The following is a 21,793-nucleotide window of genomic DNA, read 5'->3' as shown; positions in this document are numbered from 1 at the left end:
ATATGATCCTTTAGCTTAAGATGTTTGTTTCTGAAATTAAAATTTCTAACATGGACGCATATAGCAGTCCCAAAATACACAGGGACAGTATAAAACCTCAAACCTAGACACAACTAGGAAAAATAAAGAAAAATGTAATAATACGACAATAAAAAGAAACATTTTTTATTTGCATAGTAACAGCTTTCCACCATACTTAAAGGAAAATAAATTAAAATTTTTAATTTAAAAATTAATTTTAATTACTTGAAAAATGTAAAGAAAAGATATGGATTTGCTTATGTTAAGGATAGATCAACAGTATAAATAATCATTATCCTTGTACCTTTAAATTAGATGGTACAGTTTAGACAACTAAGACACTATCTGCCATTGGTTGATGGTATTTAATAAAAAGATACAATTTATAAAGACAATAACTTTCAATCTTACTATAAAGTCATTTTTATTAAAAGGATATGCCTTTAAGTCTGCGTTACCACATTTTTCATGTGATCACTGGCTGATAAAATAAAAATGTTGCAAAAAGCATTTGACAGCAAAAACTGAAGTCTGCAAAATGCTGGTGTGATTAAAAGTTGCACTACAGATTTTAACAGGATAAGCATACAATTGCCTACTGAGCTTTAAAAAGAGGATAGTACTGAGCTCCTAATCACAAGCATCAGCAGCTTTAGCTTTAAAATTTGCACCAGAAAAATAGAATTTAACTACACAGAATTTCTTTTCTAAGCAATAACTTAGATTCAGATAACCCTAAAGGAAGGCCAGGTAATGTTTATGATATGTGAAGGGTCCCCACGCTACTCCCTCTAAAAATTAACATAGCACAGAAAATAACATATGTGCCAACTTCATTGCTAGCTACTCTGCAAAATCTTGGTAGCAATCTGAAATACAAATAGCCACCTCCCTCTAGCATTATTTGGCGGGGGAGTTGGACAAGATGATCTCCAGAGGTCCCTTCCAACTCCTCCCGTTCCATGATTTTGTGATCATAACATCATACTCAGAACCAATATTTTTGTATATAACATACTGATACTGCAGACAGAACACAGGTTTGACACAGTAAAATATATTAGAAACAGATGTATTAGAAAAAGTTACCAAGAAAGTAAAACATGAAACATATCCCACAGCAGCTTTTCCTGCTACAATCCCTTCTACTTCATCAACAGCAGCACTTTGTATTTATACCTTTTATCAACCCAGCTTTTGGCATCATTACATCATCATGGAATTCAGCTCATTATTTTTAATCTCGTTATCAAGAGGAGTTTGCACCTTTTAAATTTTGCACATTATGATGCCAGCTTTCCTTCTGTTTTTCAATCACTACTGTCCTGAATATACTCACGTATTGTCAATACGTCTCCCTTTTTGCACAAATACATCTTCACTGATCTCATTAGACATTATAGCAGGATAAATATCTACTCATATTGCAGTCATACTGCTTTGTAGAACTACTCATAAGCTATGTTACCACAAGCACTAGGATTAGGGTACTGATGAAATTAATTTGCATTCAGGTGCAACATGAAATTCCCCTCTGAGGTTTTGCAATGAACCATATGCAGGTCTTTCACATATTCACTAAGTACACTATTAATATGCATTTCCTAAATGTAACAGTGTTGACTGATAAAATGAGTGTTGTGGGTTTCCAGGGGAATGGCAACTGTATTTAAAGCCTCTTACTAACAAGATCAGTAACTAAAGTTTAGCTCAGGTGAATAAAACTAATAGCTATCCTCTTAGAACAACTTTTTAGGTATACAGTAGCAGCCTTTTTCACTCATCCAATTCTTTCTGTTTGGCTACTCTCACCATTTCCAAAAATGCAGTCACAAATGACATGAAGGGATACATTTGGTATCATTCAGCTGAGTTCAGAGATTTAACTGGTCCAGATCCATGATAGAGGGTAAGAAATTGTCAAATGTCAGTGTAATTGCTTAGTCCACAACATAGGACAGTATGCAGCCTATAAGGTAGTGCAACTCTACATCAATAAGCAGCGAGAAGCACTCACATTAAAACCTTTTTCTTGTGAATTGCCCAGTATCTGCAAGCCATCATATCCTTACTACTGTGATAGCTAAATTAAAGCTAGTACATTGAGTCCCACTTTGATTGTAGCACAGCCTAAAAATGAAGACTGCTCCTGGAGATACTTTTAAATTCTAAGCTCATATTATTTCACTTCAGGGCCTAAAAGGGTCAGGATCCTCTCAGTGGCACCACTGGAAATAACATGAGCTACATTTAAGGATGCACAGAAAAAACATCTCTGCATAGAAAATTATGAAGTACTAGTGATATTCCTTGAACACGATGGTAATAGCTCTACGTTAACTTCCTGACCATATAAAATAGTGTACTGACTCTGAAGTATAATTCGAATTCAATAGTTTAGGGTCTGGTAAAATTCTAGGTACATCACCATAGAGCTCAGTGTTACTGATCTGTGCTGTTTCTTGAAATCAACAAAGTCAAAGATTAGTTTATGGGAAGTAATGGGAAGTAAATGGTATGCAACTCCCTTCACTCATACGACCACAAAAATTGGTTTAGAAACCTATAATAAAGGAGTTTGCTAATCTGTTCTGTACACGAGGAAAACCAGCCTAACGATTAATCCTTCCAGTCTGATTAGTCCTGACTCCTGACCCTTCCCAGTTGCCTAACATCCCTTTGCTGAATTCACTTTTCTGTAGAGAAAACAAGGGAATAGTAAGGAGCGTGGCAATCTGTTCAGGATCTCGCATCCCTCGATTCAAACAAGACCACAGCTGACAGCCAGTGCACTGTAAAGCTTGAATATTATATATGGCAACTGAAGCCATTACAGATGTTCTCTCTGAACAAAGCATATTGAAAGGGGAAATTTTTTCTGCTGAAAAGCTGTAAACTTTTTCCCCTCACAACTCTAACCGTAAGCTCAAAGATAGCTATGCAAGTTTAAGAGAGCCGTGACACCTTCACAGACCACCAGTCATGCAGACAATTTTGAGTGTAGCTGCTTTTTACTCTCTAGAAAGAAAAAACCCTATTTCTAGAATTCATGAGGTCAAGCTGTGTGTGGGGAGGTCAGGAGGGAGCATTTATGACTGACTCCAACTTACACGGCATGACATACACATATTTTTAACTCCATAACTATAGATTTGTTACAAAGTTTTTCAAAATCTAGGAGTATTTCCAGACATCATAACCATGTGCAAATGCTTATAGCTATATATTAACATATATATCTCTGTGTGTGTGTGTATATATATATATAGGCAGTTAAATTTCAAGATTCCAACACCTGGAGACATTTCAAACATTAATTTGCTATTTGAGGATATCAACATGAAACATTTGACTTCCATATTTTACTGTGTTCCTCTACCTAAAAGCAGTACTCATCCCAAGTCGAAACTATTTATGAACCACTCTAAAGTGTTGTTTTTATTGTTAATACTTATCACAAGAACATATCCATACATATAGGTACACAAAATATCATAAAGCCTGCATTCTGTACGCTCCTGAAAAAATCTATCATCAATAAAGAGGTTACTTTAATAAAAAAGGGCTTATCTGGGTATGTGGTATTACAGAGATTTAAAGTGATAGGCAGTGAAATAAATCACTGCAAAGGAAGAGTGAAGATTAAAATACTTAAATGTAAGAAAGGAATATCAAAGTTGATTCAGAACCACATTTATGAACATCACCTACCCTGAGAAAGATTGAATTTCAAGAATGATACAAAACCAAGCATGCAATCTGCCTGTACTGCATAAATTATGCATATTTATTTATAATGTGTATTTAGTATTCATCAGAAGCGTACTTACATGACAAGACACTTACCTGATAAAACTTCATGAACAAAAGATTGAAAAAAAAAAATAAACAAGAGCTTGTAGAATTTAGCAATGAGAAGGCTAGTGGACAGAACAGTACCCAGCTTCCCAACTAGCCTACAGGTTTTTCTTCTTTATTAACCTATTTATTTTGCAACATTTCAGAGACACAAAACAATCAACGGTTTTCATGATCTTTAGAAGAGGCAGATCCTACTCGGGGATGGAAATTCAGCATGTGACTATCCAAAATCATACCCTTGATACTTTATATTGGAAGAAATCCTAAGAGTAAATAGTGAGAATTGGCATTATCATGCCAACGGTATGAAACTAGGGTTTGATACTGTTAAATAAAATCCAAGTCCCTCAGCATTTCTTGCTCAGGTTTGGCAAATATATAGATCTAATTAAGGATCAAGCTTGTTAATTCTATTTTTCACATTTTTATATGGTTCAAAAAAGAAAAAAGTATTTCTCTTATAAAATTTTTATACAGGTAGATCAGTTAGCAAGAACTGCATAAATGGCTGCTTACACTAGATTTTTTTGTATCAATAGATTGTTCAATTTAATTTATCAACATACTATTTTGTCAACACACCTAATGAAACTTTCTGGTTTGATGATTTGAGAGATCTGATACTTATCTATTAGAATATGTATGTATTAAAAAAAAAATATATATATTCTTACCGAGATGACTTGGAAAAGAACTGGAAAAAGATGGATTTCTTCCACAAGGCTGTAAAAACATATTTTAAGATTTATTTTAAAAGAGAGGAAGTGAATTCTTATTTAGCATACTAAATTCACAAAAGGACCAGAATAGTAGAATAGCTGTTGCCAAAATCCATGACCCAGAACCTCAGCCTTTGAATAGCTCTCAACAAAAATGAGCTCCACTTCAGCTATTAAATAGAAACAGAATGTTATACTGCTTTGGAAATTACTTCTAGGTCTGCTTCACTGATGCAATTCAAGTGAGTGGAACAGTAATTAAATTAATATTTTCAAATGGCAGAAATTAATAAAAATTGAGAAATATAATACTATATATACTATGAAACAAGCAGTGTGCACAATTAATAATTTGAATAAATAGACTCAGCACACCCAGCAAAACTATAAATATGCTGGTTTTTAAAGTATGCTACATTAACTAACTACTTAGGTTTAACACATTAATATATGATACATTTGTCAGCCACTTCTCTTGATAATACTGAGCAGTGGTTACCCAAAGAATTTAGCTCTATTCTCCTGAATTTCACCAGCATATACACACTTATAAGATAGAATTATATTCTCAAAAAACAGTAGTACTTTACATTAATGCAGTCTTTTCTATTCTTAGAATCCAAAACATATTACTAAAGCATGTCTCACAAACACTATGATGACATACAGATTCTATGATTATATACGTTCCTGTATTATACTGTCTAATTTGAAGAATGATTGTCCCTTTTCCTTACACGCTGTACTAGATGTCTATTCACCAAACACCACAGAGCACACCAAACGGTGTTTTTTGAAGATTTTCTCTTGTGTCTTTACAACGTTACTAAAGTGCTTCATAAGTAATAGGTGGGTTTAGCCTCCTGATACAGCTATAAGACAAGAGCATATTATGAAGTCCATGTAAGGAATCCAGAGCTCAAACACAGCAAGCACATCTGAAAGTGTTGAGGATGTCCACTACCACTGTATGCTTGGCATGAGGCAGGTGCTTTTGCACATTTCTTCAGGGAACTCAGCATGCAACATACTACAAAATTGTCTTGCAAGAAACACATCAGTTAAAAACACGAAGTTATACAGATCTCTACGAATAAACAGGAATTATATTTGACTGAAATAAGCACTTAGTTTCATGTTTGAAGCTTTACTGTGTAAACTCCTATACTGGTTTCTGGTATAACAATAATCAGAATAATTCTGCTTGATAAGCTATTTGTTAAAAAGAATTCATACATTCCTAAAATTACAGGTTTCCATTTTGGAGTTTTTATTCATATCCAGCAAGAAAAGAGGAGAAGGTATGATTTTTATGGAGAGCATAAGCTAAAGCATTAGAACATGAACTGAAGAACTAAAAAGAATTGCACATTCTCTTCATTGAAATAAATTTAAAAATTGAAAGGTGGCTAGAACAAACATCCAGGGGTCATAAAATCACAAAATGCTTCATCTAGATTAACATCACCTATCACAGCCCTGCTCCTTCATGTTTGCTGAGATCATGGAACAAAAGGCATGCTAACAGAACAACCATACGTATGAAGAACTGAGAATTACTCAGAAATCAGATACATGCATTAAGTATAAAAAATGGTTTCCTAGTTTATACTGTTTTCTTATCTCTCTGATCCTTGCATTCACCTAAATATAATATTGATGACCATATAGAATGTATATGAAGCTGGGGTGGGAGTGGGGGCTTAGCATAACATCTGTTACATTTCACAGCACTAGCATGTGGACCTAAAGAGGACTAAAATACATCCACTAAATTAGTCAAAACATAACAAAACCATATGATTTTATGCACCTACGTAAACGTTTAATGTAACTAACATCCTCGTTCAACCAGATGTGTTCAATTTTTTCTTGCATAGAGAAATGTATAAAAGCACAAGTTACACTCAGAGTGAGAGAAAAAAAGAGTTTACATAAGGAAAGAAACATTGTTTCTAAGTTAAGAAGCTTGAAATTAGGGACAACTTCTGTTCTTACTAAATTGATGGAAAAAATACCCACATGCAATGGAAATTTCAACGAGTTCCTTGCACAGCCCAAGAGAACATGAAAGCTATTCTCCTCTGTGCCATCTGACAATCCCTAAATAAGACAGTTGTGGCACCTTGGAGATAGCCAGGTCATGAGAAAGTCCCAGGATTGCAGATAGGAAGAGTTGTAATATTTGAGGTTTATTTTCCAGGGTCAAATCTACTAGTTAAATTAAAAGCTTAGAAAATGCCTGTAAAACAGAATTTTGCTGATGTGGGTGTAACAACACTGAATGTAAAAAAAGGTCATTTAAACACTATAGACTCCCAAAAAGAGCAACTACTGTAACAGCAATCATACTGACAAAAGTTTTGCCAGCACAAACCTTCTTATGCTCAGGGCATATTGGAATTATTCACCCCAGCAAAAGCTGCTTACTTTGCTACATGAGCAGCATTTAAACTGCGAACACATTGTCAGTGAAATACAAATACCAAGAATAGCTAAGCAATCCTAAGTTTAGGCAAAACCTAGAAAAAGGCTTTTGTAGTAAAGAGTAAATTATGAAACAATTGATTTCAAAAAACTGTAAGCAGCCCCAATTGTTACAGCATAAAGTCAGCTATACTTTCTGCTGAGACAAGCTAGACAAAACCAGAGCCACTGTGGCTACACTAAAGGTCACCTGAAAACCTTTATGATTGAAACAAGAAATAGCTGCAGCCTTTAAAGAAATTACACACGTCACTTAGCTAAAGCACAAAGTCACATCAAGCAATGCATTAAGACAAAGCTTAAATCTGATTTATCCTAATTTTGCATGTATGTGCACAGGTGAGTGTGATATTCTTCATTGTTATCTTACATAGTTTTAAAAAGGAAATGTCTTAAAAGTGAAAGAGGAGTTTAGCTATGGAATTTATTTAATAGAATGGTCATATTCTAAATCAAAAAAAATTTGGATCTTTTTAGACTTTTATAAAATTTATATAAAATTAGGTCCTACCCCGTTTGGAAAATATACAGAATCATCATCACATACATCAGCAAATCATAATACTACATATCAAGTACTTGAATTTTCTTCTCATTTAAATCCACATCCAAATAAACAACACTGGCTCAAAATAACTGGTCATCTGATTTTATAAGACTTGCCATCAGTACACTCTGAATTTTTAAACATACTAACAATCTGCAGAATGAGATTATGCTTCTGATTTTTCTTTCAAAAAATATGCAAGATCTGTTTTTCTAAGATATCCTAAATTGCCTTCTGGCAAAACGCAGAACTACGTCAGGGACACTGAACACAAACCATAGTCTTTTTTTTTTTTTTTTTTTTCCCCCCACAGGTGCAATCCCTTAACAGTCCCTGGGGCTTACGACAGCACTTCTGGTTTAGAGTTTAAGCTTTCTGTCCCGGCACTTGCATACAAAAGGAAGGACCTCATACCAGGGTGTGAATTTACACTGCCTTGCATTTGCTTCTCACAGGAATAATTCTGATACACACTGATGAAGGCAGTCTCAAGGTTAGAGCATAATAATAACTCTTTTCTTATGGGGCATCTAGAATATCTGTACTGGTTCCCTATACAGAATTCTTTGTCTGATGAAAACGCTATAAGATATTTCAGTTGTATGTGTTCAAACTGGGTACTATACCGTGTTAGAAAAAAAAAAAAGTAAGATAGTGTGAAATCAATAAAACTGCTGATTTTGTGTCACTGACAAAGCAGGTTAATAACATCACTATTTTATTCCTCTAATTAAAATTGCCTAACAATTAAATATTCTTATTTATGTTTTTTTAAAAAAAAAAAAAAGAAAAAAACCAACAAACAACCCAAAACTTTTTCAGTAAATTCTCTGCTCATGTAAATTCTCCATATCCAGATTGCTGCTTTCCTCCTTTATAGGTAAGATTATTTACCTGTAGGTAGGTTATACCCACAGTGACAGCTGGTCCCTAAATAAAGGAAACGGGCAAAATTCTTCCACAAAAATACAGGGCAGTGAATTTTCCAAAACAATTGGATTTGTGCTTTTAAATCAATTCATTTTCAAAAATTAGTATATTATATATTGTCATAATTTTTTACAAAAAAGTCAGATTGCTACAGTTCGAGTAAACACTACTAATTAGTCTTTCACTTTTCATTATACAGAACAGTCTTTTCTAGGACAGTAATACAACGAACAAGACATACTTCACAATAAAACCCAGGGATTAATACACACAGAGAATTTGATTTTGATCCCTGACAAACGAGTTAAGAATTCATGCTCTCTACATCATGATGCAGTGCTGTCTGCTGTTGTTCATGCCTATTTTCGGTCTGGTACATTCACAAAGAAAAAATCAAACCCACAAGCATGCAAAGCTGCAATAAAGGCTTGAGAATGAACACAAAATGGCCAACATCCATGACCTCATGCCACTTTAGCAACATAGAGGGATAGAAAGTTGGTAGAAACAGTTAACTGGAAACTCCTCAATCTCATACAGCAAGTAAACTCAGGAATACAACTTTCTACGTTGGAATAGCCTCTTAGGGCCATTGGTACTTTGACTAAGTAGAGAAGAGTTCACATAAATTTACTCTTTCTGGGTGAATCCCAAATAATTTCCCCCTCTACTCTGCTCTGGTGAGACCTGATCTGGAGCTCTGGAGCCCTCCATACAAGGACATGGACCTGTTGGAGAGGGTCCAGAAGAGAGCCATGAAAATGATCAGGGGGCTGGAGCACCTCCCCTGTGAGGACAGGCTGAGAGATTTGGGGTTGTTCAGCCTGGACAAAAGAAGACTCTGGGGAGACCTTACAGCAGCCTTCCAGTACCTGAGCGGGGCCTACAGGAAAGCTGGGGAGGGGCTGTTTACAAGGGCATGTAGCGATAGGACGGAGTGCCAACGGTTTTAAACTAGAAACAGGTAGATTTAGATTGGATATTAGGAAGAAGTTCTTTACCATAAGAGTGGTAAAGCACTGGAACAGTTTGCCCAGAGAGGTGGTGGTGGCCCCATCCCTGGAGACATTCAAGATCAGGCTTGATGGGGTTCTGGCAACCTGATCTAGCTAAAGATGTGCCTGCTCACTGCAGGGGGGTTGGACTAGATGATCTTTGGGGGTCCCTTCCAGCCCAATGCATTCTATGATTCTATGAAATAATAAAGACCCACCACTGAATCAGAAAGTTTCAAAGTCATCTTCCTGCCACACTTTTACACCATGCCCTTCAGTAGCTGTTCAAAGGCAGAGACAATGATCTTACCATTGATTTTAAAAAATATTATACCAAGGCACGATTTATGATGGTATCTACCATAAAATACAGCAGGGAGATCTATCAACCTTATCTTTAGGGGTCTCAATTATTTTAAAGTCAATTTGCTTTAAGAGAGTTACACTTCAATTTCAGCTCCTAAGCCTTCTCTGGAATTGTAGTTTACATTTCAAATGACCCAGGGGGCAAGGAAGGAGAGAGGACTTTTGGCCTTTCTGAGGGCAGAAAATTATGTTGGATATAGAATAATCAGATTTTTATTTAATACTTTACTTTTTGTAGTAGACAGAAAAGGAAGATAAACACAATAATAAAAATATGTATGTAAAAGAGATATACATCACCATTATTTGATTATTATATTTTAAAGATCTTTCACAAGTGTCTAATGAATATTGAACATGGGAAACCTAACAAGGAAAAGCTGACTGTTATTCATCAACACAAAGGAACAAGATTTGAGAATTATAATCATATACGTACATTCATTATTTTAGTAAATAATAGTAGGAAAACTATCTGAAGTAGGATATTTCTTTCAAATATCTTGAGTATTTGCTAAAACTGTCAAAGTATGTGAAATTCAAGGAAAATATTTTTCAATAAGTATAACATGAAGAATTATATTAAACGCACCAATCCATAGCAGTTTTGGTTTTATCATGTATCAGCAGCTGAATTATTAATAGCTTCCAGCAATTATGTGGCAAAATGAAAAGGGCTTAATTTCAGTCCTAGCTTAAACTCAAGAACTGTCTGTTGCATACATTTATTGGACGAGTGTCAACACAATCCCGGTCATTTTGCCAAAAGTCTCAACAAGCTTACTGAGGAAGAACAGTTTGTATTTTCAATTTCTGTTCGGATTCCAGCTTCAAAATTTATATTTTTATAGGAATATTTGTCTTTTGATACATCTAAACCACAATGTGTTGTGTTTTACCAATTTCACATTATTTCCTATGATTTTTCCCTTGTCTATTCACAAGTAATATAGGATACCTAACCAACAATCCTAAAATAAAATGCCCCCCTTTTTTAACATAAAATCATAATACAAAATGATTCCCAGTCAGTGAAGCAGTAATTGCAAGCAGGTATGAATATTATATGAAATTTTCTTTAAAAAAATAGAAGTGAAGTGTATGTGTTATCAGCCCCAAATATTACAGACATACAAATGGTATAAAACAAGAAAATACTATGACCAAAAGCTTGAGGGGCACTAAGGGTTATAGTCATAAATAAAAATGTTTGAAACTCTGACAAAGTTGCAGCCTCTGCAATTGTGCTCTGCACATAAAACCTTTGCCTTAGATTTATATCAATTTCCTGCTTTTTAGGGCATAAAAATCTTTGTTTCACTTTTTAAAAAGAAATTATATGAAGTTTGGCTCCTTAAAAACAGATTTTTTTTTTTTTTTAAAAAAAGCATTTCTTTCCCTTAAGTACTATGAAGTGAGTGATACCTTCCCTGAAAAATTTGTATTTCCATTATTTGTTAACTTCATGGTCTCTTGACACCGAGCTGATGCTTTCTCCTAGCTTTGAAAAACGTTTGATTTAGTCTACAACATTAAAAATACATATTCAAGCCCTTTTCAATAGTCTCCTACTTTCTTCCTTGCTGAAATTATATAATATCTTTATTCACTATGATATCAAGGATTTGAGATTTAAGCCCGTAGTGCTCCAACCCACACTGTTGAGTATACCATCGAAAGGACAGATTGCCTCTCTGAATGGATTATCTGTGGAGTGCTAGGATATATAAACTAATACGCCAGGGTATTCCTGTTTGACCAGTACTATCAGAACAAAAAAAAAAAAAAAAAGCAACCTTCCTCATGAGATATTTACTTTTTTTTTTTTTTTAATAGACTCTAGATTTCTGCATATAATAAATCTAGTTGGTTCTATTGTGGGCCACAAAAATGGTCCAATACTGCCAGTGATAACACCTACACACCACAGCTTATTTCAGTTTGTTCAGTGACATGTTTCAATATGGATACATGGTTGTTAATTTTTCTATTCCACTTTTCTCTAAGAAATCAAAACAGGAAAACCATGCACCGATTTACATACTATACAAACTTGCAGAAAATGACAGAAACTGATTTATAGCCATTAACTGTGGTTTTGATTAATTCAGTTTTCCATGATTATTTTACAGATTTTTTGTTTCCTCTCACTGTGCATAACAATCAAAACTGTATTCTGAGCTCTACTCTTACTGACTGTTACAAGAAATTAGAATCTACTACAGAAAAGCTCAATTTAGGGTCAATTTTCAAAATTCAAGGTGTATTTATACCACAATTCACAAATACACTCAAAATTGTTCTATTCAACTATCTTAACATATTTTAACATTATTTTTATTTCTCTCTGAAAGAAAACATTTTCAGTAAAACTGGGCTGTACTAATGTGTCCAGACAGATAAAATGACGGGATGATTGTCCTTTCTGCTAAAGGCTGACTTAGGAGACTGATTTCCAAGTCCCTGATCAATTTGATTCAAAGTGATCTAGTAAGTACCCCAATTACAAGGCTTAGCTGAACCAAAGGATGTCAATCATCCATTCTGAATTTTGATATTTCACTGAAGTATATGTTTTAGCTTAGACAAAATAACACCTCAAATAAATTTTGTTAAGAATTCATGTTATCAGAATGGAGAGCAATGAGGACTTAGCGATGATATAATAGTAAGAGTTCTGTAGAAAAGAAATTCAAATCTTACTTTAAAAATACACATCTCTTAATCAGGCTCTTGGAATCTCTATAAAAATAACCATACTTCTTCATAAACTTTCAATATCAAATGAATTAAAATGCAATGAATTTCAGGTATGGTGACGTTTTTCTGATAAACCTACTCATCTCCTGAAGTATCAGAAAAGATACAATTGAAAAGTTTTTAATTACAACCACAATACCGTACTCTGAAAACTGATTTTAAGAAGGATTATGCCTCAAGAAATTTTTCAGCTTAAAGATGAAGTTCACTAATCATCACAAATAGAACGGATGAAAGTCTAGTAAATCTTACTTCCTTTAAGGACCCTAAACTATTTTTTCTAGCAGAGCCTTTTTTATGTTGTTGCTGTTAAAGCTTGAAGACTAATATTTTCTGAATTTTTTGCCAGGTTGCAATTGCATATTTTAGACTGTAACTGTACCCAACTGGAAAATAAGAAAAACAATTCCATTCTTCCCTGAGTTTTAAAGACTTGTTCGAAGGCAAGGAAGTACAACGTCAGTCTTTTCGTCAGTTCTGCTACTTTTTAACATTATATGACATGAAAATTATATTAAAGTTTCTATATGTTAATTTTTGGATTTTTATTTAACATAAAATACACCTTGATGTTTCACAAAATTATAATATTGTCTAAAATAAATCAATAGCTGGTTAAACAAGTTATTTCAACCATATCTCGGATACTTTTCCAAAGCTCTTTTTTTTAAACATTTGTGTATTTAAAACTCTAAAAAGCCAAGCCTGACAGAAATTTCAGCCCTAAGTAGCTACAGTTCTTTAAAAATAAAATCATAATTTCCTAAATAATTTTAACTGATTTGATATATTAAAAAAGCTTTAGACAATTCTGAAAAAAACTTTAGTCATATAGTTTAGTTTTAGACAGTACAGCAAGGAGCAGGGAGTTGGACTTTATCATCCTTCTTGGTCCCTTTCAACTTGAGATATTCCATGATATGAAAAACACAATAGTACGTCAAGCAACTTTTTCTTCCTTCTGACCTTCTATAACTAAGCACTCTCTCACATGACAGTGTTCATGCAGAACTATTCGCACAAATAAGGATTGCAATTAGTCTTTCACATCAACCAAGATCTTTGCTTATTATTCTTATTCCTAAGAAATTATAAATACAATTTGTTAAAAGAAGAATAAAGATGAGAAAGTACATCATTCACCAACAAAATCAACACTCTTCCAGTAACATTGGAACATTTCCAAGACAGCAAAGCATTCACTTTACACCTCAGACTTCCAACACTTTGTTAGGCACTTCCTTAGAAGTGTAAGAGACACCCAGGTTCCAAACCTCCTCTTCAATCCCAGCCTTCTCTCTTCAAGGGAAATTTAGCTATTCAGTAGTCTATGTTCACTCTACAAAAGGTTACACTCGAGCCTCTCTTTCTGAAGCTGTATTACTGAAGAGAAAAAGTCTTAGACTTTTAGACCACATCATTAGACCACAGAAGGGGAGAATGACTTTGTCACCTATTTTTTCAGTTCATCATCTTGCAAAGTGAAATCTTGAATCCCCGGTGATATTCATGTACCAAAAAAAACCCCAAACCACAACACACACCACCACACAAATATTTGTGAATATGCAAATGCTGCAAAAATCCCTTTTTAAATGCTTAAATACTGTTTTGTAAAACTTAGTCTTACTGTAAGGGTCCCAATTTATAAGTTCCCAGCAGAAAAAAACAAAAACAAAAACAAAAAACAAAAAAACACACCACCAACCAAAAAAAAACCAAAAACCAAACAGTATATTTACATCTATTTTTATCATAAGTTAGCTTAAAGAGGTTCTAACAGCAGCATTTTTCTTTGTAGGGAATACACATGAGCAGCTGAGGAAACTGGGGCTGTTTAGCCTGGAGGAGGCTGAAGGGAGACCTGAACGCTTTCTACAACTACCTGAAAGGAGGTTGTAGCAAGGTGGGTATTGGTCTCTTTTCCCAAGTAACAAGCGATAGGACGAGAGGAAATGTCCTCAAGTTGTGCCAGAGGAGGTTTACATTGGACAATAGGAAAAAATTCTTCACTGAAAGGGTTGTCAAGCATTGGAACGGGCTGCCCAGGGAAGTGGTTGACTCACCATCGCCATCCCTGGAGGTATTTAAAAGACATGTAGATGTGGTGCTTTGGGACATAGTTTAGTGGTGGGCTTGGCAGTGTCAGGTTAACAGTGGAACTCAATGATCTTACAGGCCTTTTCCAACCTAAACTATGATTCTACGATTCTGTGTGGTCACCTGCCTCAAACTGAGGTGTCAGTAAAAGAGTTTATAGACAAAATTAACAAAATGAACAGAGACAAATCAGGACCAGTACGCATCCAAGAGTTCAAAAGGAACTAGAGAACAAAATAGCTGTTAACTGTAGTGCATACCTTGTTTAAAACTCTCTGCTTTTATAGGAGAGATTTAAAATACAGAAAATGTGATGTTATCAGACACTAAATTCTGAGAAAGGTTGGATGGGGAGAAGAAAATCTGGGTACTACAGACATCCTAAGCTGAACAAGTGAGAAGCTATTCTGAAGAACAAAACTGATGGGCACAGTCAGAGCGAGAACAAAGACGTTCATTTTAAAGGGATGAAATGTCAAATCCATGATAGATCTTTGAAGATGTCAACACATGGACATAGGAGAGGTGGTGGAGACCGTATTCTTGAGCTTTCAAAATGTATTTTATAAGGACCCCTACTGAGGGCTCTTAAAAAAATAGGCAAGACTGTTCAGATTGCAAAAGGTAGAGCTAAAGGAGACAATATGTCAGCAATTTATGAAGTAGTGTGTGCTTCTTTTCCACTGTAAGAACTTGATGGCATCGAATTAAGTGGCAAGTGCCAGATTAAACAAAGAAATCCAAAGAAAACCCCTAAAGATGATACATGTTCATACACAGGTGATTATGCTATGGAATAACTATTAACACAAAGTTATTTGTCAAACACCTTTCTGAACCCACGTAAATGAAATGAAAATTACTCAGCAATAGCTACTATCTACAGAACACCACATCTGCTTATATGGCTTCTGAAAAACAACTCACAGATGGCTGAGAAAGCCTGCAGAAAGTATTGCGACTCACTTGCCTCCTTCCTACAGCCTCCTCTCAGTGCCTACTGTTGAACAGAAGACAATGGATTGGATGGCAAATCAGATTTGGTTCACATTGAATAGAGAGGATTCATGGCAGAACAGAATTCACTTAAGTCTGCAACTACAACTGTAGTACCCTAAGCAGCTGACCCTTCCTCATTACCTGCTTATTTATTTGCTATTTATATTCACAATGGCAAAAATTTACTGTTGAAAGTAAAAATGACCAAGAATGAACGGTATTTTCTCCTTCTGTTTAAATATGTGAACCTTACAATATGACATTTTTCAATAATTGACTTAACAGTAACATCAAATAGCAGCCTCGCGTTTTTAAAACTTAGACATTCAGCAATTGATCAGCAACACGAAACAGGAAGCAAAATTACAGGTTTAAGGTTAATAGCTAATTTCTTTACTAAAGGGGAACTTTTGCAAAATGTAACACTAAGGAGTCATGTTTTACATTAAAAATGGTGATTAGTATTACAGTCAGTACATGACTAGACTATGAGAACTCACTTGCAATAACGAACTCTGACCACTGCCTTTGATATGAATTACAATGATGTGCGACTTGACAACAGTGTTATTAGCTGACACACATCTTAACATTTCAAGAGTCTGTTTCTGGGCAACTCTTCCTGCCTGGTGTTATTCAATAAAGCAGCATATATGCAAATATTATACCAAATAATAGGAATAGCAAAGGTCATACGAATTCTTTGCTGTTTTATATTGGTATTACTTCTCTAACAGGAAAAAACAGGGGGTTTACAACACAGTTTTCACAAATGTGAAACTACTGTAATCAGAATCAGGTTCAACATCTACATAAATATTCCCCAAATTTCTAATAAAACTCTACCATCCTCTGACAATCTCTCATAACCCATCTGCACTGTGATTTTCTCACTGATGGTGTACAGCTCTAACATGTAGCTCTACTGTTCAGTTCAGTTGGACTAGGCTCTAAAGGCTTACCTGTTCTCAGAACTATTCCATATTATTTCATTACAGAAAACAAGAGAACATGAAAACACATAAAAACCAGAGAATTTAGAAGCAAACAGATCTACTTTTTAAAGTGAGCACTTCAATCCCAAACTAGCAAATTAAAATGACTAATGAGAAGAACGAAGTGTTTTTAAAATAATTAATATAAGCCCACATTAATCAATTCACCAGGAAAGGAAAGCACTGAAGTGCTAGCTCTCTAGTATAACGGCAAAAAACCTACAGCAGGTTCAAAGATAATCTATGCACAATGCTAACAAGTGCTTGTGAACTGAATCACAATTCTACCACCAGAAACCAATTAAAAGTGCCACATTGAACTCCAAAGATTTTGGGTTGGTTTTGTTGTTGTTGTTGGTTTGTTTTTTTTTTTTCACTCTTGGGATTTTTTTGAAATCCAGGCCATGGGTACTGGATAGGCTGTTTCAGAATATACTGAAATGTAAACAAATGCTAATGTAGAACATCATGATGTATCAGCAGAGGATCAATTCATTACTAACACCAACCCTAAAATATGCCTTTAATGGTCTTTACAGATAACACATGGGTATGAACAGTAACATAAGGAAGTCTGAAAATTGGACCATTCTTGGACAATTCCAAAGATACTGTGATAAAGTGATACTTTAATTAGTTGAGAGAATCTGTTGTGGTATACAATGTCAATCCATATATCATTGTCTATTTTAGCAACCCATAAAAACTAGGCTCCATAGTTTCAAGTGCTTACCTTTCAGATATATTAATGTCATCAAATGCTGTAAGTTTCTGACTAAAGGTAAGTTAAGTAGCTGCATAAAAAAGCACACAGCAAAATACGTAGCTACATTTCATAATCTTATAAGTTAAGAATCATGATCCAGTGTAAGTTTCCTGGAGTAGCACAGTATAAAATAGCTTACAACAGTCAAAACATTTAAGAAGATCTAATCAATATACCATATTAACAGAAACTAAGAAATTCACATCAACTCTGTATTACTAGAAAAATCTAGCAATCTAATCACTAGAGACTACAACAAAACAGTATACAAGACTCAAAACAGGAACCAAAACCACCCCAAACCTTAACAAATAGATTATGTCCGATCTTCTACCCATACACAGAAGCTATACATTAAGTTGATAAACACACAAAGGATAAGGTAGCTTCTCATACTGCTTTTTCCGAGTACAGACTCGGCACAATTAAATCGGATCTTGCCCTGCTGCAAACATTTGCTCCCACTGAGAAGTTCAGTTCCTCCAGCAACAAATTACACAAGTACAATCCATCAAGAGTAATTAACAAAGGTGAAAAAAATCCTAATGTAAATTTCCAGTAGTCCAAAGATTAATCATTAACTGAAGCTACATGTTTCCCTAACATCAGTGATTTCTTTCAAAAATCATCTGCCTCAAAATAGCTAAAAATGAACTCTACTATTAATTCTCACACTTGACAAAAACAAGGCAAGAGGTATCTAGGAGAGCCACCACAGAATACTATGAACACCCTTAAAGCCACTCCATTAGCTTTGAGCCAAGTATAAAATATGCAACCGATGGACAAATTCTGTTTAAAGCTCATCTTTACAATATCTGCTATTTTCTCTAGTAAACAAGTGAGGTTGTACCAGACCGCAATGCTTGCATGATGTAAAAACAGGTATATAAGGGAAACACCCAGCTCATTTATACTCATTCTTCCTGTGGATGTTCATATGATCAGGTGTCCAAATACACATGATCATAGAAACATACAAAAGGTTTTATTTTACAACTACCATCTTACTCTTGCTGGAACTTATGTTTGCAAGAGATCTAATTCTGCAGCACATTAACGGGATATCACTGGAATTCTTCACTGCTAAATTAAAAAGCAATAGAGTGGAAAAGCTCCCATAATATAGAATGTTAAAAATTACCTCAACAGTGGAGCAATGGCAAAGATTACGATGTATTTTTTTTGTATTCTTACAAAATATTAATTATTAAAGTCATTCAAAATATGTATCGTTCCTCAGCAGTATTTTATCATAAGCTTATAAGACATGAAAAATAAAATAGTATTTGAGTGTCTGTGCTTCTGCCATATAGAACAAGATACCTGTAACAGAAAACACAAGTGTCAAAAGACAGTAAAAAGAGGATTGAGTGTTTTTGCTCTGATATCACAGGTTAGCTGATTTATTGTATCAACTATGCAAAAAAATGAAAGAAAAGATTGGAGTGCATCTGTCTCAAGTACTAAAATAAGAACTGCTCAAATGCTGATGCCTCTATCAGGAAGCATACAAGAAAAGACTGAGGAGACAGTAAGAAGAAAGATAAGTGTGAGACCAGAGAAATGATGGGATGAAAGAAAAGATGGAACAAGACAGAGCGAATGCATTAGGTGAACATGTTTCAGAACAAGCAATCATATGGAACAAACTAATTAAAACACAGTAGCCCTCACCCTCCTCCTAATTCACTTTTTATTTCAAAATAAGGTTAATATAACAGCTATTTTTGAAAGATATGAAAACAATCAGGTAAATACTAATTTAACATTTTGACATTTTACAATCTTTTTGTTAGCTCTATTTTTATTCATTTAAAGCAAGTCACAGGCAAAAGCATCCAACCTTGAAAACCAGGCATTGTGGATGAAATGTAAGCTTGGAGAAGCCACAGAGACTCAATGAAGAGTGACTCACATCACTGTCATCAGTACTAAAATACAGTAGAGTTTTTCCACAAAAAACAAATTGAATCCCAAAGGATTTGTGTCCAATGTTACTTATTTACTTCCTATCACAGTAATTGCACTTTCCATGTGCCTAATGAAAGCAGCAAATGAGAGCATATGCCTTGAGTGATTCTGAGCTCCATGCATATTGATTAATTAGCCATCAAACCAAAACAGAACCAATTGTGATCTTCTGTTCACTATAGCATGTACCTGTTTCCTGTTTTGTTCACTAGCAGTTTGTGTAAATATGAATACATTATCCACCTCTGTCATGCTTTTGATGAACCAGCTACTCCCAGCTGAAGTTATTTGGTAAGCCAAAGAATCAGGAACAAAACAGATTAAGAGAACTGTATAAACTCTGCTCCTTCAGAAATCTAGCCCAAAAAATTATTTAGTGAAAGCAAAAGAGGACCGATAACACATGTGAGAAACAGAACAATTACAGATGTGTTAGTATCTGGAATCCAGTAGCCCATCCTTAAGTAACTGTACCAGACACACTGTTATTTAAAATTATGAATAGTTCATTGGATAGCCACAGCTGCTCTTCAACAATATTAAGAAAAGAATTGCTGTCTGCTGTAAGATGACCAGGAGGCTGAGTGTGCATCCAAAATCTACCTACACTGAGCATAATGGCAAATACACACAATTCCTCAAATAAAGAGAATTCATTAGGCAAACTGCTGCTATAATATCCAGGATTCTAGTTACAAAAGTATTTTTTTATAACTCTTAAAGTATTAGAATATCTGTAGGTTAATTCTAAAAATAGAAAGCTGTACTATTTGTGTAATACATAAAATCCTGCAGTAGCATAAACAGCTTCTATACAATGAAAATATAATTATGTACATTTACTGTGTTCGAACTATTTAAAATATCAAGCCACTCTATTTTCTAGTTCAGTTTTAGTCTACTTAGTATACTAAAGCACTGTTCACAGTAGCATCATAAAAGACTAAAACAGGATGTTTCCATCTTTTGTAATAAAAACAGCAGGAAAACAAATTAAATTTCCTTCCTTTTCCTTTTTGTAGTCTTGTGCTCGTTTCAACCAATCAATCAAAGCAAGACAGTATGGTATGCAGCAACTTCTTATCCATAACCTTCTCAGACACCATGAACAACCAATGGCGAGCGAAAGAATAACCTAATTCACTGGGTAAATCCAGGAAGAGGAATATCTCTGTGTGTACACACATGCATGAGAGAGATGCTTCCTTATTACTATCAATAAATGTTTAAGTTCTATGTCAATGTTTTTTGGTTGGGGATTTGGGGGTTTTTTTTTGCCTTTTAGTAGGCTTTTATTCTTTTTTCGTCCATCACAGCCTAAACTTTGGAACAAGAAGAAAGAGACATTAAGATACTTTTAAACATACTGAGTGTACCTATACCAAACATCAAAATCCATATTTAGGAGCTATATTTGCAGAAAAGCTGAACAGCTTTAAAGTGAATTCACTGGTCTAAACCTTTTACAAACATATCACCTTTGCCCTAGCACAAATATGCTTAGCTGGCAACAGCTTTGATAAAAAAAACCAAACACCCACAAAAAAACCACCACATTAAGTTTTAAATGATATTTTTAATGTTAAAATCCTGACAATTTTGTCTCCAGTGTTTTCATTAGCTAAATCCATATTAAAATAACCAGAAGCTGGTTATAAGCCATATACAATTGGCACAAAATATCTAAGAGTGTGTTCTATAACAAATAATCTCCTAAGTACTACTCAAAGCAGCATGATAGTGAGATCTAAGTTATTTTTAGTTCCTAATAGGGAAAGAAGAAAAAAAAAAAAAAAAAAATCAATGGAAACAGAAAGAACCCAGAATAATAGAGAATGTTTAGTTGTATCACCTCACAGAAGCAGGGCTGTGTTCAGTCAGGGCCACCAACAGTTTCAGAGCATACATCGGTACTGGGTCCGGAGCCATCAGAATGTGCTTATACCTGAAAGGGAAGAGGGAAAAGAGGTAGCAGCAGTGAAAAAAAACTCAAGAGAAGAGTGTTAAAAAGTTTATATTAAAAATACATCATTTCCCATTTCCAAACTTTATAACCACCACAGTGAAAATACAATTCTGTTTGGAACTATACAAAGCAATAAACAAGACTCACTTAAGAACAGTATTTTTAAACCAGCATCAGACTAACTTTAAAAGCAGCGTTAATAAAAGAACACTTTTTTTTTTGAGATACACAATTCTAAAGTATTGAATAATATATATTTATATACACATTTTTTAAAATATAGCTTATATTTTAGTATAATCTGTAT

At 34.5% G+C, this 21,793-nt stretch overlaps 1 protein-coding gene across 1 annotated transcript in view; it reads right to left on the bottom strand.

The window, feature by feature from the left end:
• Window positions 1-21,793, bottom strand: part of ULK4 (unc-51 like kinase 4) — a 231,804-nt gene that overhangs the window by 117,511 nt on the left and 92,500 nt on the right. Inside the window, exons 29-30 of the mRNA XM_086467979.1 lie at window positions 21,373-21,465; window positions 4,557-4,605 (exon numbers count right to left, since the gene is read on the bottom strand). Of these exons, the coding sequence (XP_086324105.1) occupies window positions 4,557-4,605; window positions 21,373-21,465 (142 nt within the window). The remainder of the gene's footprint in view (window positions 1-4,556; window positions 4,606-21,372; window positions 21,466-21,793) is intronic.

The sequence above is a fragment of the Leptosomus discolor genome, chromosome 7 (assembly GCF_034619465.1).
Source record: "Leptosomus discolor isolate bLepDis1 chromosome 7, bLepDis1.hap2, whole genome shotgun sequence".
NCBI lineage: Eukaryota > Metazoa > Chordata > Aves > Leptosomiformes > Leptosomidae > Leptosomus > Leptosomus discolor.
The sequence above is the reverse complement of the archived record's forward strand: the minus strand, read 5'-3'. Positions and strand labels throughout refer to the sequence as shown.